Genomic DNA, 14,643 nt, shown 5'->3' with positions numbered 1-14,643 from the left:
GGTAATGTGCTAATTAGACCAGACGTCTTCCAGACGTCATTCTGGACATCCTTTCTGACAAAAGCGGGGCTGAAGGGAAGTCGGTGCTGGAAGCCGGGGAAAGGAAGACCTACTCTTGCATGAATTTTTGTGCATTGGGCCTCTAGTTTAGTATATTCACAATATTGTGGCACTATGACTAGTACCTAGTTCCTGAACAGTTTCATCACCCTGAAAGGAAATCCTGCCATTAAACAGTAACCACTTATTTCCTCTCCCTCCCCTCCCTCCTCCTGCCCCTCCAGAATATCACTAATCAACATCATTTGTGACTTAGGTAGAAAAAAAAAGTTAATCTCTGTAATGAAACTTAGGGTTGAATTCCTGCTCTACACGTAACAGCTGTGGCATTTGGGGCAAATCACTAACCCACTGAGTCTTGTTTCTTCATTAAATAATCCTACCCTACAGCATTGTTGTGAGGACTAAAAGAGACTGAGATAATGTAAGTAATTCTACTCCTAGGTTAGGGCTTCCATAACATTAATTTTGTTTCCTATTGCCATAATATATTACCTTTTTCCTCAGTAGTTCCAGTGGCTTAAACACTTAAACCACTTCTCATTTCAACAATTATTAGGAAGGAAATATGCAGAAACAGAAACAGGAATTGTAAACATAAGGTTGTTTGGTATTTCAGCAGAGAAACAGAGAAATTCAATCTGAGCTCATCTTTCAAGGTGCTCCGAAAAGTTTGGTGACAATTTAGTATTACCCTGGATGCTAGTGTATGTTCAAGGCCTGAAACCATAGCAATTAAGAAAAAAATCAGCCGAAACCGGTTTGGCTCAGTGGATAGAGCGTTGGCCTGTGGACTGAGGGGTCCCGGGTTCGATTCCGGTCAAGGGCATGTGCCTGGGTTGCGGGCACATCCCCAGTGGGGAGTGTGCAGGAGGCAGCTGGTCGATGTTTCTCTCTCATCGATGTTTCTAACTCTCTATCTCTCTCCTTTCCTCTCTGTAAAAATCAATAAAATATATTTAAAAAAAAAAAAAAAGAAAAAAATCACTGTTCTATGTAAGTTTTTTTTTTTTTTCTATTGAGATCATGGCAACAATCCTGTGAAGTGGACAGGGCAAGCTAGCATTACTATCTCCATTTTTTAGGAACCTATAGATCAGAGGGATTAAGTGACTTGCCAGTGATTACAAGACTAGCTCGTAAGGAAGCTGGGCCTGAAGCCATGTCAGTTAATGAGAAATTACATAGTATCTAAGTTTTTGAGAAAGTCTCAAATAGTTAGATAATACCATTGAACAAATAAATATTTTATTTACAAGTAAAGATCTATTGCAATGAATACCACTGCAGAGATCCTATTTAAAAGGACCTCCATGCTATTTAAGAGGAGACTATGCTATTTGCAATACTGATTTTGGGAGAAGAGGATCGAAGTGTGTATGTGGATACTGATTCTGACCAAAAGTTTGAACAATATGCATAATGTTTTCAAGGGCTTTGTAATCTGACTTGACTATGCATGGATTTTATGGTAATACATACATTGCTATTCTACCATACCATTTGAAGGTGTCACAGAGTAGAATCCATAAATCGATTAGGCAATGTGTAAGTAAGTATACGGGTCTGCATTACTCAATCTCCTTAGCATAGATTCTTGAAGGCACAGCCTATGCTTTATTTTCTAAGAAATATGGAATGCTTCATGAATTTTGTGCAGCGAGCGCCAAAGCCTATGTTTCTTCCACCCATTTTATAGTGTCTACTACTAATTAATGAATAAGTACATAAATGAGTAAATGAATGCACTTTCGTTAAAATTATCCTTTGTTTACTCCCCATTTTGTCAAAGGCACTTTTTTCTATACCTGACCCTTGAAGGTCAACTTTTCTCTCCTGTCAATAAAAAATATTTCCACCCAAGCCCAGACTATATTCCCTCAAGATCCTTTCTTCCCCAGGCCACCAATTTATCCCTTAAGCAACAGGTCAAAGTGACTCTCATAGTCATTTGGACCTTGACTATGGTGGGGTCCCCTGAACTGCTCACATAAATTTGCTTACAACCATTTCCATTATCTTATTCAGTTCTTATTAACCAAGCTTCTGGTCAAAATCAGTACACACAAGGTTCTTTCTGGTGCTTCCCTTTACCAAGCTTTTTACTTCTGCAGCACCTCCCATGCATTTATTATAGTGTCCCACACTATTAGAAGAGATGAACTTTGTGATTAGCCAGTTAATAAACAATAAAAAAATAAAAAAGAAAGAAATCTCCACAATTCTTATTTATATTTTGTCAATATAGTGCTAATAAGTGGCTGTTGGAAATAAGTTTCCTTTTTGGGTAAAAGGGTGAGAGTAGGGTTATGGAAAAAGAGAAAGGAAGAACTTTTTTGAGCATCTACTTTATGTGATGTACTTACTAAATTCACAAAAATCTTACAATTAAGGCAGAGAGAGTAGTTGTTTCTAAATATTCATTCTTGGAAAGTAATATATATTTTTTTTTGGAAGATTTTGAGTTTTATAGCAAACCATACTGTACAGACCCGGGGCCCAGCCCTGCTGAGTAATAGAATTTTTGGTGGGCACATTGCTATATAACTAAGGTTTATATTTCCCAGTCTCTCTCACAGCGAGGGACAGTGAGGTGATATGGGTAGAATGGAGGTGTGGAGCTATGGAGATGTGGAACTTGTGGCTGGTACTGCTCAAGGCAAGCAACATGCCCTCCTCTTTGCTTTCCTTCTCTCTGCTGGATTAAATGTTGACTTTTCATCTTGGGCCACATGGATAAGAGCAACGCATTATGGACAGTAATAACAGCAATAAGACTGAAATCATTAAAATCTAAGTTTTCAATACTGTGGAGTCTATACATCAGCTCTGGACTGTATACACTTAGTCACGTAAGTAAGAAAGAATTCCTATCTTGTTTATGCCACCATTATTTAGGTCTTTGTTACAGTTTCTGAAGAAAGTTTCACTCCCTGTGCAATCGATGTGAGTGGCCTCCCTGAGGACGTGCAACATGGCAACCTTGAACTGAACCTCCAACTAATAGAGTAAGGAGAGACAAATTCAGAAAGATTAAAAACTTCTTAAACTACTCTATGATAAGGTTAGAATAAGCCAAATTTACATGATACCAAACAGTGACAATACTAGATTCTAGCCCTCCGTTTTCACTTTGTGAATTGTTGAACAAAAGAAAAGTTCTACCACTTGGATTCCTACAGTGTGAGGAAGGTGGTTTCTTCAATTCCCACCTCTAAACAACAACAATAATGGCTGTGTGGGTATTGGAAAAAAAATGGGTGTCTCCTGTTTGTGTGCCGTTCTTAGTGATAGTAATGGTAACAAGGAATCTAATTTGATTGTACCATTGTACATTTATAATGACACCAATATCACTGTGCATAGATTTAATCTCGGTTTTTCTTCTCAATTCTCTTGCTCTGTCTCCTGGAACAAGTTCTTCTTCCCATCTGCTATCCCCAACAAACCACCCAGGAAGGGGTAGGCAGGAGAAATTATTCCAATAAGAGCAACACTTGACATTTAACAAGGTTAAGGATAGAGAGGTGTTGACATGAGTGTGAGCTGGTATTTATTTTGGAGAGAGAGAGAAAAGGAGAGCAAATAGTTACCGAGTACCTACTATACGCTAAGCCCTGTGTTCCAGGCATCTACTAGTAAGTATATTGTGTAATTTAAGCCTTCAAATAGCCACAGGAGGTAGGTATTGTTTAAAAAGGAGACAATAGGCCCAAAATGGAGTAAGTTATGCTAGGTAGACCCTACATCAGTAAACCAATATTTAATACTTAACCTAATTGCAGTTTCAGTTTCCCAGGAATCTAACATTTAAAAATATACATATATATATTTCAGAGAAGGGAGAGGTAGAGAGAGCTAGAAACTTCAAACAATGATAGAGAATCATTGACCGGCTGCCTCCTGCACACGCCACACTGGAACTGAGCCCACAACTCAGACATGTGCCCTGACTGGGAATCAAACCATGACCTCCTGGTTCATAGGTCCATGCTCAACCACTGACCCACACCTGGTGGGCAAGACTCTAACTCTCAACATGGAATGACCTGGTCAGCCCTACTGAGATAATCTACCCAACAGATACCTTTGGTTCCTCTTAGGAGGACAGCCTTCCTTGAAACAATGCACTCTTTGCTAATAATTTCCCCTTTTCCCGCCCCTTTTGCACCTTTAAAAACTTTTCATTTTCTATAGCTCTACAGAACTCCTTTCTATTTGCTAGATGGGATGCTGCCTGATTCATGAATCTTTCAATAGAGCCAATTAGATCTCTAAAATTTATTTGGTTGAATTTTTGTCATTCAACAGTATTCTCACCTTCTGGTGAGGAAAAAAAAAGACAATATAAAATCACAAAGCAGGTGACAGAGCAGTGATTTGAAACCAAGACTGACTATGAAATCCATGTTCTTTCTACTACACCTTGCTGCCTTTAAACTTTTTGAAGTCCTTTCAAAAACTGCATTTTATATATATATATTGATTTCAGAGAGGAAGTGAAAGGGAGATAGGAACATCAATGCTGAGAGAGAGAATCATTGATTGGCTGCCTCCTGCACGCCACCTACTGGGGATCGTGCCCGCAACCCGAGCATATGTCCTTGGTCAGAATCAAAGCCAGGACCCTTCAGTCTGCAGGCCAATACTCCATCCACTGAGCCAAACCGGCGAGGGCGAAAGACTGCATTTTCTAATTTTCAAATACATTCTCCAGCAGGCTACCTCGGGTTTCTTAAATTAGTGAGTGAACTCAAGTGTTCTAAAGAGCAGAAAGAGAGCAAGCTTGTATTTGGCAGCCTTTTTAAAAGCCATTGCTTGAATCATACTTGCTAATGTCCCTTGACCAAAGCAAGTCATGAACAGCCCAGAATCAGTGTGGGAGGGGACTGCACAAGGTCTGAGATACAAAGAGGAGTGAAAAAAAAAAAAAACTGGGGCAATAGGTCCATGGAAGGTGGGTTGCATATTAAACTAGGCTTAGAGTGTCCAGGGCAGGGTTGGATTGAAGGATAAGGCTGCCAGCAAGTACAGCGTTTTGTGAGAAAACTATGGGCTGCGGCTGAGAAGGACAGGACATGAGATCAGGAAGTATTTATGGGAGAAAATGATAATTAATTCTGGAAGCCCTTCCAACGTCACGTGTGGGAGGTGCTCCCAAATCAACAAGCAATTCTGACACACTCTACCAATAGATAGTGTCAGATCCCACAGGTTAAGGGTTCAGTTCTACCAACTGCTGCTTCCCTTCAGATGCCAATCTCAAGTCCCGGTTATCACCTGGCATTCACAGAACTCAGAGAAACATTTTACCCACCAGATTTCTGGCTTATTGTAAAAAAATATAATATTACAAAAATATATAATTAAAAATATAATTCATGGAAGAGATGCATACGTCAAGATATAGAGAAGGGGTATGGAGCTTCTAAGCCAGTGGTTCTCAACCTTCCTAATGCCGCGGCCCTTTAATACAGCTCCTCATGTTGTGGTGACCCCCAACCATAAAATTATTTTCGTTGCTACTTCATAACTGTCATGTTGCTACTGTTATGAATCGTCATGTAAATATCTGATCTGCAGGATGTATTTAGGCGACCCCTGTGAAAGGGGCGTTCGACTGCCAAAGGGGTTGCGACCCACAGGTTGAGAACCGCTGTTCTAAGCCTTCTGAGACCACCACTCTCCCCACATCTCCATGTGTTCACCTATCCCCAGTGACAGCTTTTTGGAACCTCCTGGGTTGCCCAGGAAGCCTAAAGCCAAAAACTAAATTAAAAAATAAAGACAAACCTCCTTCTCATAAAACAAAACAAAAAAACACACCAAAAGCTAAGTGCCCGCAGGACTCTGTTTGGCAGGATATGCAATATTCTTTCTGGAAGAGGATAGCTTCATCCTAGGCCTCAAAAGCAATGACCAGTACACAAATATAACTAGGAACTCAAGGAATCTAGACTTTCATGAGGAAGAACCAGCACAAAAATAGACATTAGAAACAGTCTGGCAGACTTCAGATACTGGAACTCTCATACAGTGACTGTAAAACAATTATGCTAACTGGGTTTAAATCTATATTGAAGGTACCTGCAAAGAATAATAAACTACAGCGATAAAAATGAACTAAGTGGAACTTTTAGAAATAAAAAAAAACTAATAAAAATTTCAACAACATTGGATGGATTTAATAGATTAGTCACAGATGAAAAGAAAATTAATGAAATATTGCCCGGCCAGTGTGGCTCAATGGTTGAGCACTGACCTATGAAGCAGGAGCCCTGGTTTTGGGATCAGACCCCAGTGAGGAGTATGCAGGAGGCAGCTTATCCATGGTTCTCTCTCTCTCCTTCTCCCTTCCTCGCTGAAATAAAAAAATATATTTTTTTTTAAACAAAGAAATGTTGAAACCTTACTAGGTTTGATAGATTCTGACATTTTTCTATTACATTGTATTCTATTTAATTTTGAAATTCTTAGATGGTTGAGAACCAAGAAACTAATTTTACCCGCCCATGCTGTCTTTTTTCAATATAATTTAAACTAATGATTGCTCCATTTAATGTAACAGTGCAGGGAAAAAAATTTTAAAGCTTTTATTATAAAACAAAGTTGAGGATTCAAATATATACATCTGACAAATCCCTTAGGTCAGTGGTTCTCAACCTTGGCTGCACATTAGAATCACCTGGGAATCTTTTTAAAATCCTGATTTCTGGGTCTCATCTTCCGGAAATTCTGTTTCTTTGTTATGGGGCGGAGCCACAACATTAGTAACAAAGAAACAGAATTTCCGGAGGATGACGCTCAGAAATCAGGATTTTAAAGAGATTCCTAGGTGATTCTAATGTGCAGCCAAGGTTGAGAACCACTGCCTTAGGTGCTGGTGTTGCTAGAATAAACCAAATGCAGCTGATTTCATTAATGTCTCCCCTGTGGCTTTTTCACTCTTGGGCAGAAAGAGGAATCTGACCAGCAAGAAGGCAAGTTTGGTTTTTATGCTGGGTTATGTAGCCTTGGAGTCTATAACATTTTCCAATGGGAAACTTTAAAACTGGTGAACTGCCACTTATAAACTTAGTCAAGGTTACTATACGTATAGAATTAATACAGAGTTTATTAGACTCAGTATTATATTTAGAGGGACTCACTGAATTCTACTGGTCACTAGTTTTCACCAGTCTGCGATTAGACAAAAATAATGTCTACAGAATTTTTCATAAAGCTGATTTATTTAAAAAGATTGACCTTTTGTGGCCTTCACAGAAAAAAGTAAAAGGGCCTACCTTTCAGAGGATAAGGTTTTATTTATATTTTTTTGGGGGGGGGTCTAAATAATTTTAGAATGAAATGATGCGGATAGCAAATGGCAGTTGTTTTTTGTTTTATAATGTGGTGAAATTAAAAAATTGCAGTCCTATTGGTTCCCCTAATTATTTTGCAAATCTGGATTGATTCATGAAGTTCAAAAACTGGGACCAGCACTTATGTCATCTACCTTTTATGTGTTCATCCAACAAATATTCTGAGGGCCTATTATGTGCTAAGAGATGGAACACAGATATGAAGAAGACTGCACTGTGTGCTCACAGGGAGAAAGGCACCAATTGAATCATTAGTTACTAAGAAGCTACCCAGTGCTAGGTTTCCTGGGAGCCTGTCTGGGGGGATCAATCTCTCACTAAACAAACTGAAGCTGAGCTGTCTTGAAAATGTGCAGATATTTGCCTGCTGATGAGGGAAAAGAAATGAAGGCAAGAGAAAATTATTTTGTTCAGGGAATTTTCAAATAGTTCTCGATGCCTGGTGTTTGGGTACCTGGTAAAGCAGTGATTCTCAACCTTCCTAATGCCGCGACCCTTTAATTCGGTTCCTCATGTTGTGGTGACCCCCAATTTCATTGGTACAAATTGAACATAATTAAAGCATAGTGATTAATCACAAAAGCAATATGTAATTATATATGTGTTTCCTGATGGTCTTAGGCGACCCCTGTGAAAGGGTCGTTCAACCCCCAAAGGGGTCGCGACCCACAGGTTGAGAACCGCCATTAAAGGCTAAGATGTGGTGAGGATGAAAGGGATAGTGAGTAGAGCTTGAAAAAGGTGTGCTTGTTAAGCTTGGCCAAGGACTTTAATATTTTTTGTTTTAATTGTGGTTAGGAAAACAACAAAAAAACACACCTAACATAAAATTTACCATCTTGACCATTGAAGTGAACAGTTCAATAGGATTAAGATCATTCATATTGTTGTATTTATTTTTTTTCTGTGTTAATACTTTTAAATAAATCATATTGTTGTGAAATAAGGATTTTGACACTATCCTATAAACAAATGAGATTAATGGAATTATTGATTCCGGAAGATTTAGAAGATGGGGGGTAGTAGGAGGTTGGGGATGGAGGCTAAAATTACTGGGAGGGATTGCAGGGGTCCTCAAACTACGGCCCGCGGGCCACATGCAAATACAAATATTGTATTTGTTCCCGTTTTGTTTTTTTACTTCAAAATAAGATGTGTGCAGTGTGCACAGGAATTTGTTCATAGTTTTTTTTTAAACTATAGTCCGGCCCTCCAACGGTCTGAGGAACAGTGAACTGGCCCCCTGTTTAAAAAGTTTGAGGACCCCGGGATTATAGGATTTCAAGGCTTGTGGGGTGTTGTGGGTGGGGATGTTTGTGGCTTGGTCAGAGGGTTTTTTGTTTTTTTTTCAGGAGGGGAAGTTAGAGAAGGGAACTCAATATATCTAAGCCTGCATGGACCAGCTTTCCAGAGGCTGTACACTTGAAGCTAATTGGCCACCTCCAGCCGGGATAGAATCTGTTAAACCCCTACAGTTGAAAAAAATTTCTTTGACTAGTTGCAAAAATTGAACAATTTGATTTCACACTGGAACCATAGTCCCTCTGGGAACCACTTAGCAAAATTCACTCAAAACACACACACACACACACACACACAACACCACCACCCTACAAAGCTATATATCAATGTATGAGAAACGTATAGAAAAATATACAAATACGTGTATGGCTTGATGGATGTTCACAAAGCGAACATACCCCACGCACCAGCACCCATATCAACAAGTAGAACATTACCAATAAGTACCTCCGAAGTTACACTTATTTAATCCTACTAACAATCTTGTGACATAGATTATATTACTATATCCATTTTATTATTCCTTTTTCTTTTTTTACTTATTTTTTTTAACTGACCTGGAATCGAACCCGCAATCTTTGGGTATACGGGACGATGCTCCAACAAACTGAAACCCCCGGCCAGGGCTACTGTCTCCATTTAAAATACGAGGAAACTGAAGCACAGACAGGTCTCAAGGCTAAATACTGTTGACGAGCATTTGGACCTGGATCTGCCCATTCCAAATCCAATGCTCTGGGGAAGAAACAGGTTTACAGGTGAGATGGAGAGTTCAGTTTTGAACGAGGTTGAGTGGGCGCCTCCTTCCACGGAAACTTAATTCCGGGCACCAGAGCCACGGAAACCACGGTAACCCGAAGCCCGCAGCCCGGCCTTCCGCGCCCCCGCCGGTGGAGCGCAGCCACCTAGCGAGCAGTTTCACCACATTAGAGGGCGCTGTTCCCGCTGCGGTCGCGGGAGTGCCTTTCTGTTGTCGCGATGTTTCTGGGGCCGAGAAACGCAGAGGTCAAAGGTCACGTCGACGGCGCGCCCCGCCCCATTTCATACGCCTAAGTTCTCGCGCGAGTAGCATTTCCGCCCTTTTGGCTCTCTGAGCAGCACCATGGCGGTGGGCAAGAACAAGCGCCTTACGAAAGGCGGCAAAAAGGGAGCCAAGAAGAAAGTGTAAGTGGCTTTCCACTTTTTGGGGTTCTGCTAGAGTCGGCGGGAGGGATCTAGGTCGCAATGTGGGCCGGATGGCGAGGATGCTGGTCGGATTGAGCTGGCCGTGCCTGGTTGGTAAACTCCGAACCGCGGCCTGGCAGATGTGGGTGCTGCGTCCCGGCGGGCCTGCTGCTTTTACCCTGGCCGTCTGGGCCTGTGCGCACCCCTTTGAGCCCGGTTGCCGCCGCGACTCGGGGCTGCCGTGTTACGTATTGTGGGCTCACGGGCCGCCTAAGTTCCACAGGTAATGGATGCCACTCCAAGAGCCGGAGTTGAGGAAGGCATTCTTGTCCACCCAGGACCCCCACCGCTCCTCTAATGGGGCCGGGTGGAACCTGGGCCCTCCAGAGGGGCTCTTTAAAAGAGCCTGGGTTACCAGTAGGTGTCTTCCTGCACCAATCAATCCGGGAGACGTGCCTGTGCTTTGGGGGCAGTGCTGCCTGCGTGGTGGCGGGACCGATAGGGTGGGAAGTGTGTACATTGGTGGCTTAGAGACCAACACTGCGAAGGGCTCGATTGACACATGCCCCCTTCACCTCCCTGTGGGAGGGATAGAACCGTGCACTGCAGTGTTTACAGGCTAGTTAGCCTTTTAAAGTCATTAGAATGAGGAAAGCAAAAAAGCCAAGAATTATGTATGATTTGCGATGAAACTTGGTGTTTTTTCCCCCCCAAATCCAGGGTTGATCCATTTTCTAAGAAAGATTGGTATGATGTGAAAGCACCAGCTATGTTCAATATAAGAAATATTGGAAAAACACTGGTTACGAGAACTCAAGGAACCAGTGAGTATCTTATTCTTGGTTTGGACTTTGTAAAATTGGTCTGTAGGTCCTGTGGTGGGAGGAGGCTTTATAAAGAAATGCCAACCCTTGTTTGCGGCTTTGGCCCCTGTTGTGCTTGTTTTTGGGATACCACTTGTAGAAGCAAATTTTAGAATTTTGCATGGGTAGTTTTGAACTTTTAATGGGCCCTGTCAATAAGTCATTGGTGTCCTTGTGGTTTTGGTTAGCAAACGTTAAGGTCTTTATAGAGTTTACCATTAACTTTCTGAGCTCAACTTTATGCATGAACCATATGCATAACCATATGAACCTTTGTTGGCTTGACTGCTTCTGTGGTTTGTAACGTTAATAAGACAATTGATTCTTGTTTTATAGAAATTGCATCTGATGGTCTCAAGGGCCGTGTTTTTGAAGTGAGCCTAGCTGACCTGCAGAACGATGAAGTTGCATTTAGAAAATTCAAGCTAATTACTGAGGATGTTCAGGGCAAAAACTGCCTGACTAATTTCCATGGCATGGACCTTACCCGGGACAAAATGTGCTCGATGGTCAAGAAGTGGCAGGTGAGAACAAAAGTTCCTCAGAGTCACGGTGTCATTACAGCAAGGAGCATATCATACAGTTGAGGTTTAAATTTCACTTTAAAACTTTGATATTTTCTTGCTTACACAATTTTGAAAGAATTTGGCACTTGAATTTGAGCAACAGCAGTGAGCAAGCCATGACCCTCCTATTTATTTAAATTGAGTTGAGCATACATTAGGTTAGTGTGGGGTTTTTTGTTGCACAAATTAGTGGCTCATTGAGGAACGTCTAGATTTCAGGTTTTTAGTTTTGCCTGTGTTCGGAATGTCTTTGGACCTCAAAACCTAGTGGATTTTAAAGTGAAAGGGTGGTTTGTGCTAGTCTTGATTACCTCTGGCCGTACATTATAGCATAATAGTAGCATCGCCACTGGTGTGGAGTTGAAATCTCGGCTCAGTTGTGTTCTCTTTGCCAAGTAACTTAAAGCTTGCTAAGCCTTAGTTTCTTTATCTCTAAAATATAGGTAAGAGTGTCTTCCCATGGAGTTAGGATGAATTCCACATTTTTAGTACAGAGCTTGACACACAAAAGCATTTAGTAAACATTTGCATTGATTCAGATGCCTCTGGCTTACCAGTTTGGGGATATTTTGTGTAAGGGAATGAATGATGACAAAATGTTTTGGTCTCATGATACATACTGATTATACTATTAATGTTTATTTTTGACATTTTTCTAAGGTTATATGGCTGCATTTCTGGGAATGTTTTAAGGTCCTTTTGCTATCATGGTAATATTTTTTAAAAAATATATTTTATTGATTTTTTACAGAGAGGAAGGGAGAGAGATAGAGTTAGAAACATCGACATCGATCAGCCGCCTCCTGCACATCTCCCACTGGGGATGTGCCCGCAACCCAGGTACATGCCCTTGACCGGAATCTAACCTGGGACCTTTCAGTCCGCAGGCTGACGCCCTATCCACTGAGCCAAACCGGTTTCGGCTATTTTTTAAAACCAAGGTGTAAACTTTACAAAATGCAGAGGAGGGGATTCAGTTTTTGTTTTTTAAATTTAGGCAGTAATATTACTAATGGATTTTTACATTGTGTTTTAGCAGAGAAATTGAATATTTAATCCTCAGCATGGTTTTAGTTTGGAACAGGACATTTAAAGGTATATATATGCATTTAGTGTTAATAACATTTTACTTATTTGGAACACTTTAAAGATGTTACAAGTAAGTGTAGATATCTATATTGTAGAATCTCTCATAGAACTTATTTTCCTCTTGTGTTGCAGAGTTGTACAGCTGAGTTGAGGGGAAGAATGTTAAAGGCTGTCATGTATTTGTAGAAAGTGTGGGGGTGGGTGCTGTTGCCAGTAATGGTGCGGATAGAGGGGAAAGAGAAGGAAGGACTGTTGAGAGGACTTATTTAACTGGATATGAAGGATAGTAAGAAATTTGGTAAGTTCACTTCAAGGAAGTTAATTCTGGAAATTTTGTGTGTTTATACTTTATATTGTGGTGAATACTTGACCTTCCAGCTTTTTTATAGAAGAATTTGAGGGATAAAAGTTGATCACATTAAAGCCTATATATCTAACAATATCTTTTTTTCACTAGACCATGATTGAAGCTCATGTCGATGTCAAGACTACCGATGGTTATTTGCTTCGTCTCTTCTGTGTTGGTTTTACTAAAAAGCGCAACAATCAGATTTAGAAGACCTCTTATGCGCAGCATCAGCAGGTTCGCCAAATCCGGAAGAAGATGATGGAAATCATGACCCGAGAGGTGCAGACAAATGACTTGAAAGAAGTGGTCAATAAATTGTAAGTTTCTTTTTCATCACACAACACAACCCCGAATCTCTGATTAACCCAAAGATGAAGGAAAGCGTATATGACGAGGTGGAATCAAACTGGTGTTTCTGTCTGTAAAACAATCTAGCTACATCCCTTGAAATGAAAGCATGCTAAGTGCTCTGTAAATGTGATTTGGTTTCTTTATCCTTTTTTGGATGAAGCTATTTTATGGCAATTAGTAAGCCTTGGAGCACAGAAATGCTTGTCTTCCCTCCACAACCAGAAATGTATGGGAATAAGTGATGACAAAATGTTTCGGTCCCAAATGATGTCCAGTGATAAAACTTAAACATTTTTCTGATGTTCCCATGCAGTTGGCTAAGAGGGTGTAATGAAAAAGGCATAAGGCTTGGACTCAGAAGGCTCAAATGTGGATTAACTAAGGGGAGAGGGGCTCCATGTAGATTGATTCTAATCTATTGTTACTGGTTTGCAGGATTCCAGACAGCATTGGAAAAGACATAGAAAAGGCTTGCCAATCTATTTATCCGCTCCATGATGTCTTTGTTAGAAAAGTCAAAATGCTGAAGAAGCCCAAGTTTGAATGTAAGTAAAACACTGGATCCCTGAAAAAATTTATGTGGCCAAATAGCATTTTTTGGTGTTTGTTTTTTTGGGGTGGCAAGATAATGGCTTTTTTCTATCATGCCTACACAGTATTGAAGGACCAGTTTCAAGATATGGTATGCTATAACAAATTTTCTTCTTCCTTTTAGTGGGAAAACTCATGGAGCTTCATGGTGAAGGTAGCAGTTCTGGAAAAGCTACTGGGGATGAGACAGGTGCTAAAGTTGAACGAGCTGATGGATATGAGCCTCCAGTCCAAGAATCTGTTTAAAATTCAGACATTTAATGACAATTAAAAAAACCTATTTGTGATATTTTATTTCTGATCATTTAAAAAAATAATCTGGTGAATTATGCTTTGAATTGATAGTAATGTGAACTTTTCTGTGCTGTTGTGTGGATTTTATCTATTTCTCTAATTAGCTGAGAAAGGATAGTGATTATCTGGAGGTGTTAGAGATGGCTAATAAAAGAACATTTTTTAATATTTTTTTTACAGAGAGGAAGAGAGAGGGATAGAGAGTTAGAAATATCTATTAGAGAGAAACATCAATCAGCTGCTTCCTGCGCACCTCCTACTGGGGATGTGCCCGCAACCAAGGTACATGCCCTTGACCGGAATCAAACCTGGGACCTTTCAGTCCACAGGCCGACGCTCTATCCACTGAGCCAAACCAGTTAGGGCGAAAACCGTTTATGAACATAGTTTAAGTTTTGATGGTTTTTAAACCATCTGGAAAGATAGTTAAAATATTGCAGGGCCCTGCCCCTGGAGTCATGAAACTTTCATGTGATGCTGATGCCCAGGACCACTTTGAGAACCACTGTGACAGACCGACTAGCAGTGGTTCTCAACCTTCCTAATGCCTCGACCCTTTAATACAGTTCCTCATGTGACCCAACCATAAAATTATTTTCGTTGCTACTTCATAACTATAATTTTGCTACTGTTATGAATCGTAATGTAAACAT

At 40.5% G+C, this 14,643-nt stretch overlaps 1 protein-coding gene across 1 annotated transcript; it reads left to right on the top strand.

Moving 5' to 3' along the window:
• The first annotated feature begins 9,775 nt into the window (after positions 1–9,775).
• RPS3A (ribosomal protein S3A) lies at positions 9,776–13,985 on the top strand. The gene is given in 6 exon segments (XM_006779371.2): positions 9,776–9,887; positions 10,608–10,711; positions 11,087–11,274; positions 12,863–13,071; positions 13,541–13,650; positions 13,821–13,985. Coding segments are annotated over 6 exon segments (795 nt in total). The 5' UTR covers positions 9,776–9,825; the 3' UTR covers positions 13,943–13,985.
• Positions 13,986–14,643: the final 658 nt, after the last annotated feature.

This window comes from Myotis davidii, unplaced genomic scaffold, assembly GCF_000327345.1.
Source record: "Myotis davidii unplaced genomic scaffold, ASM32734v1 scaffold323, whole genome shotgun sequence".
Taxonomy (NCBI): domain Eukaryota; kingdom Metazoa; phylum Chordata; class Mammalia; order Chiroptera; family Vespertilionidae; genus Myotis; species Myotis davidii.
This window is presented reverse-complemented; position numbering and strand designations above follow the sequence as displayed.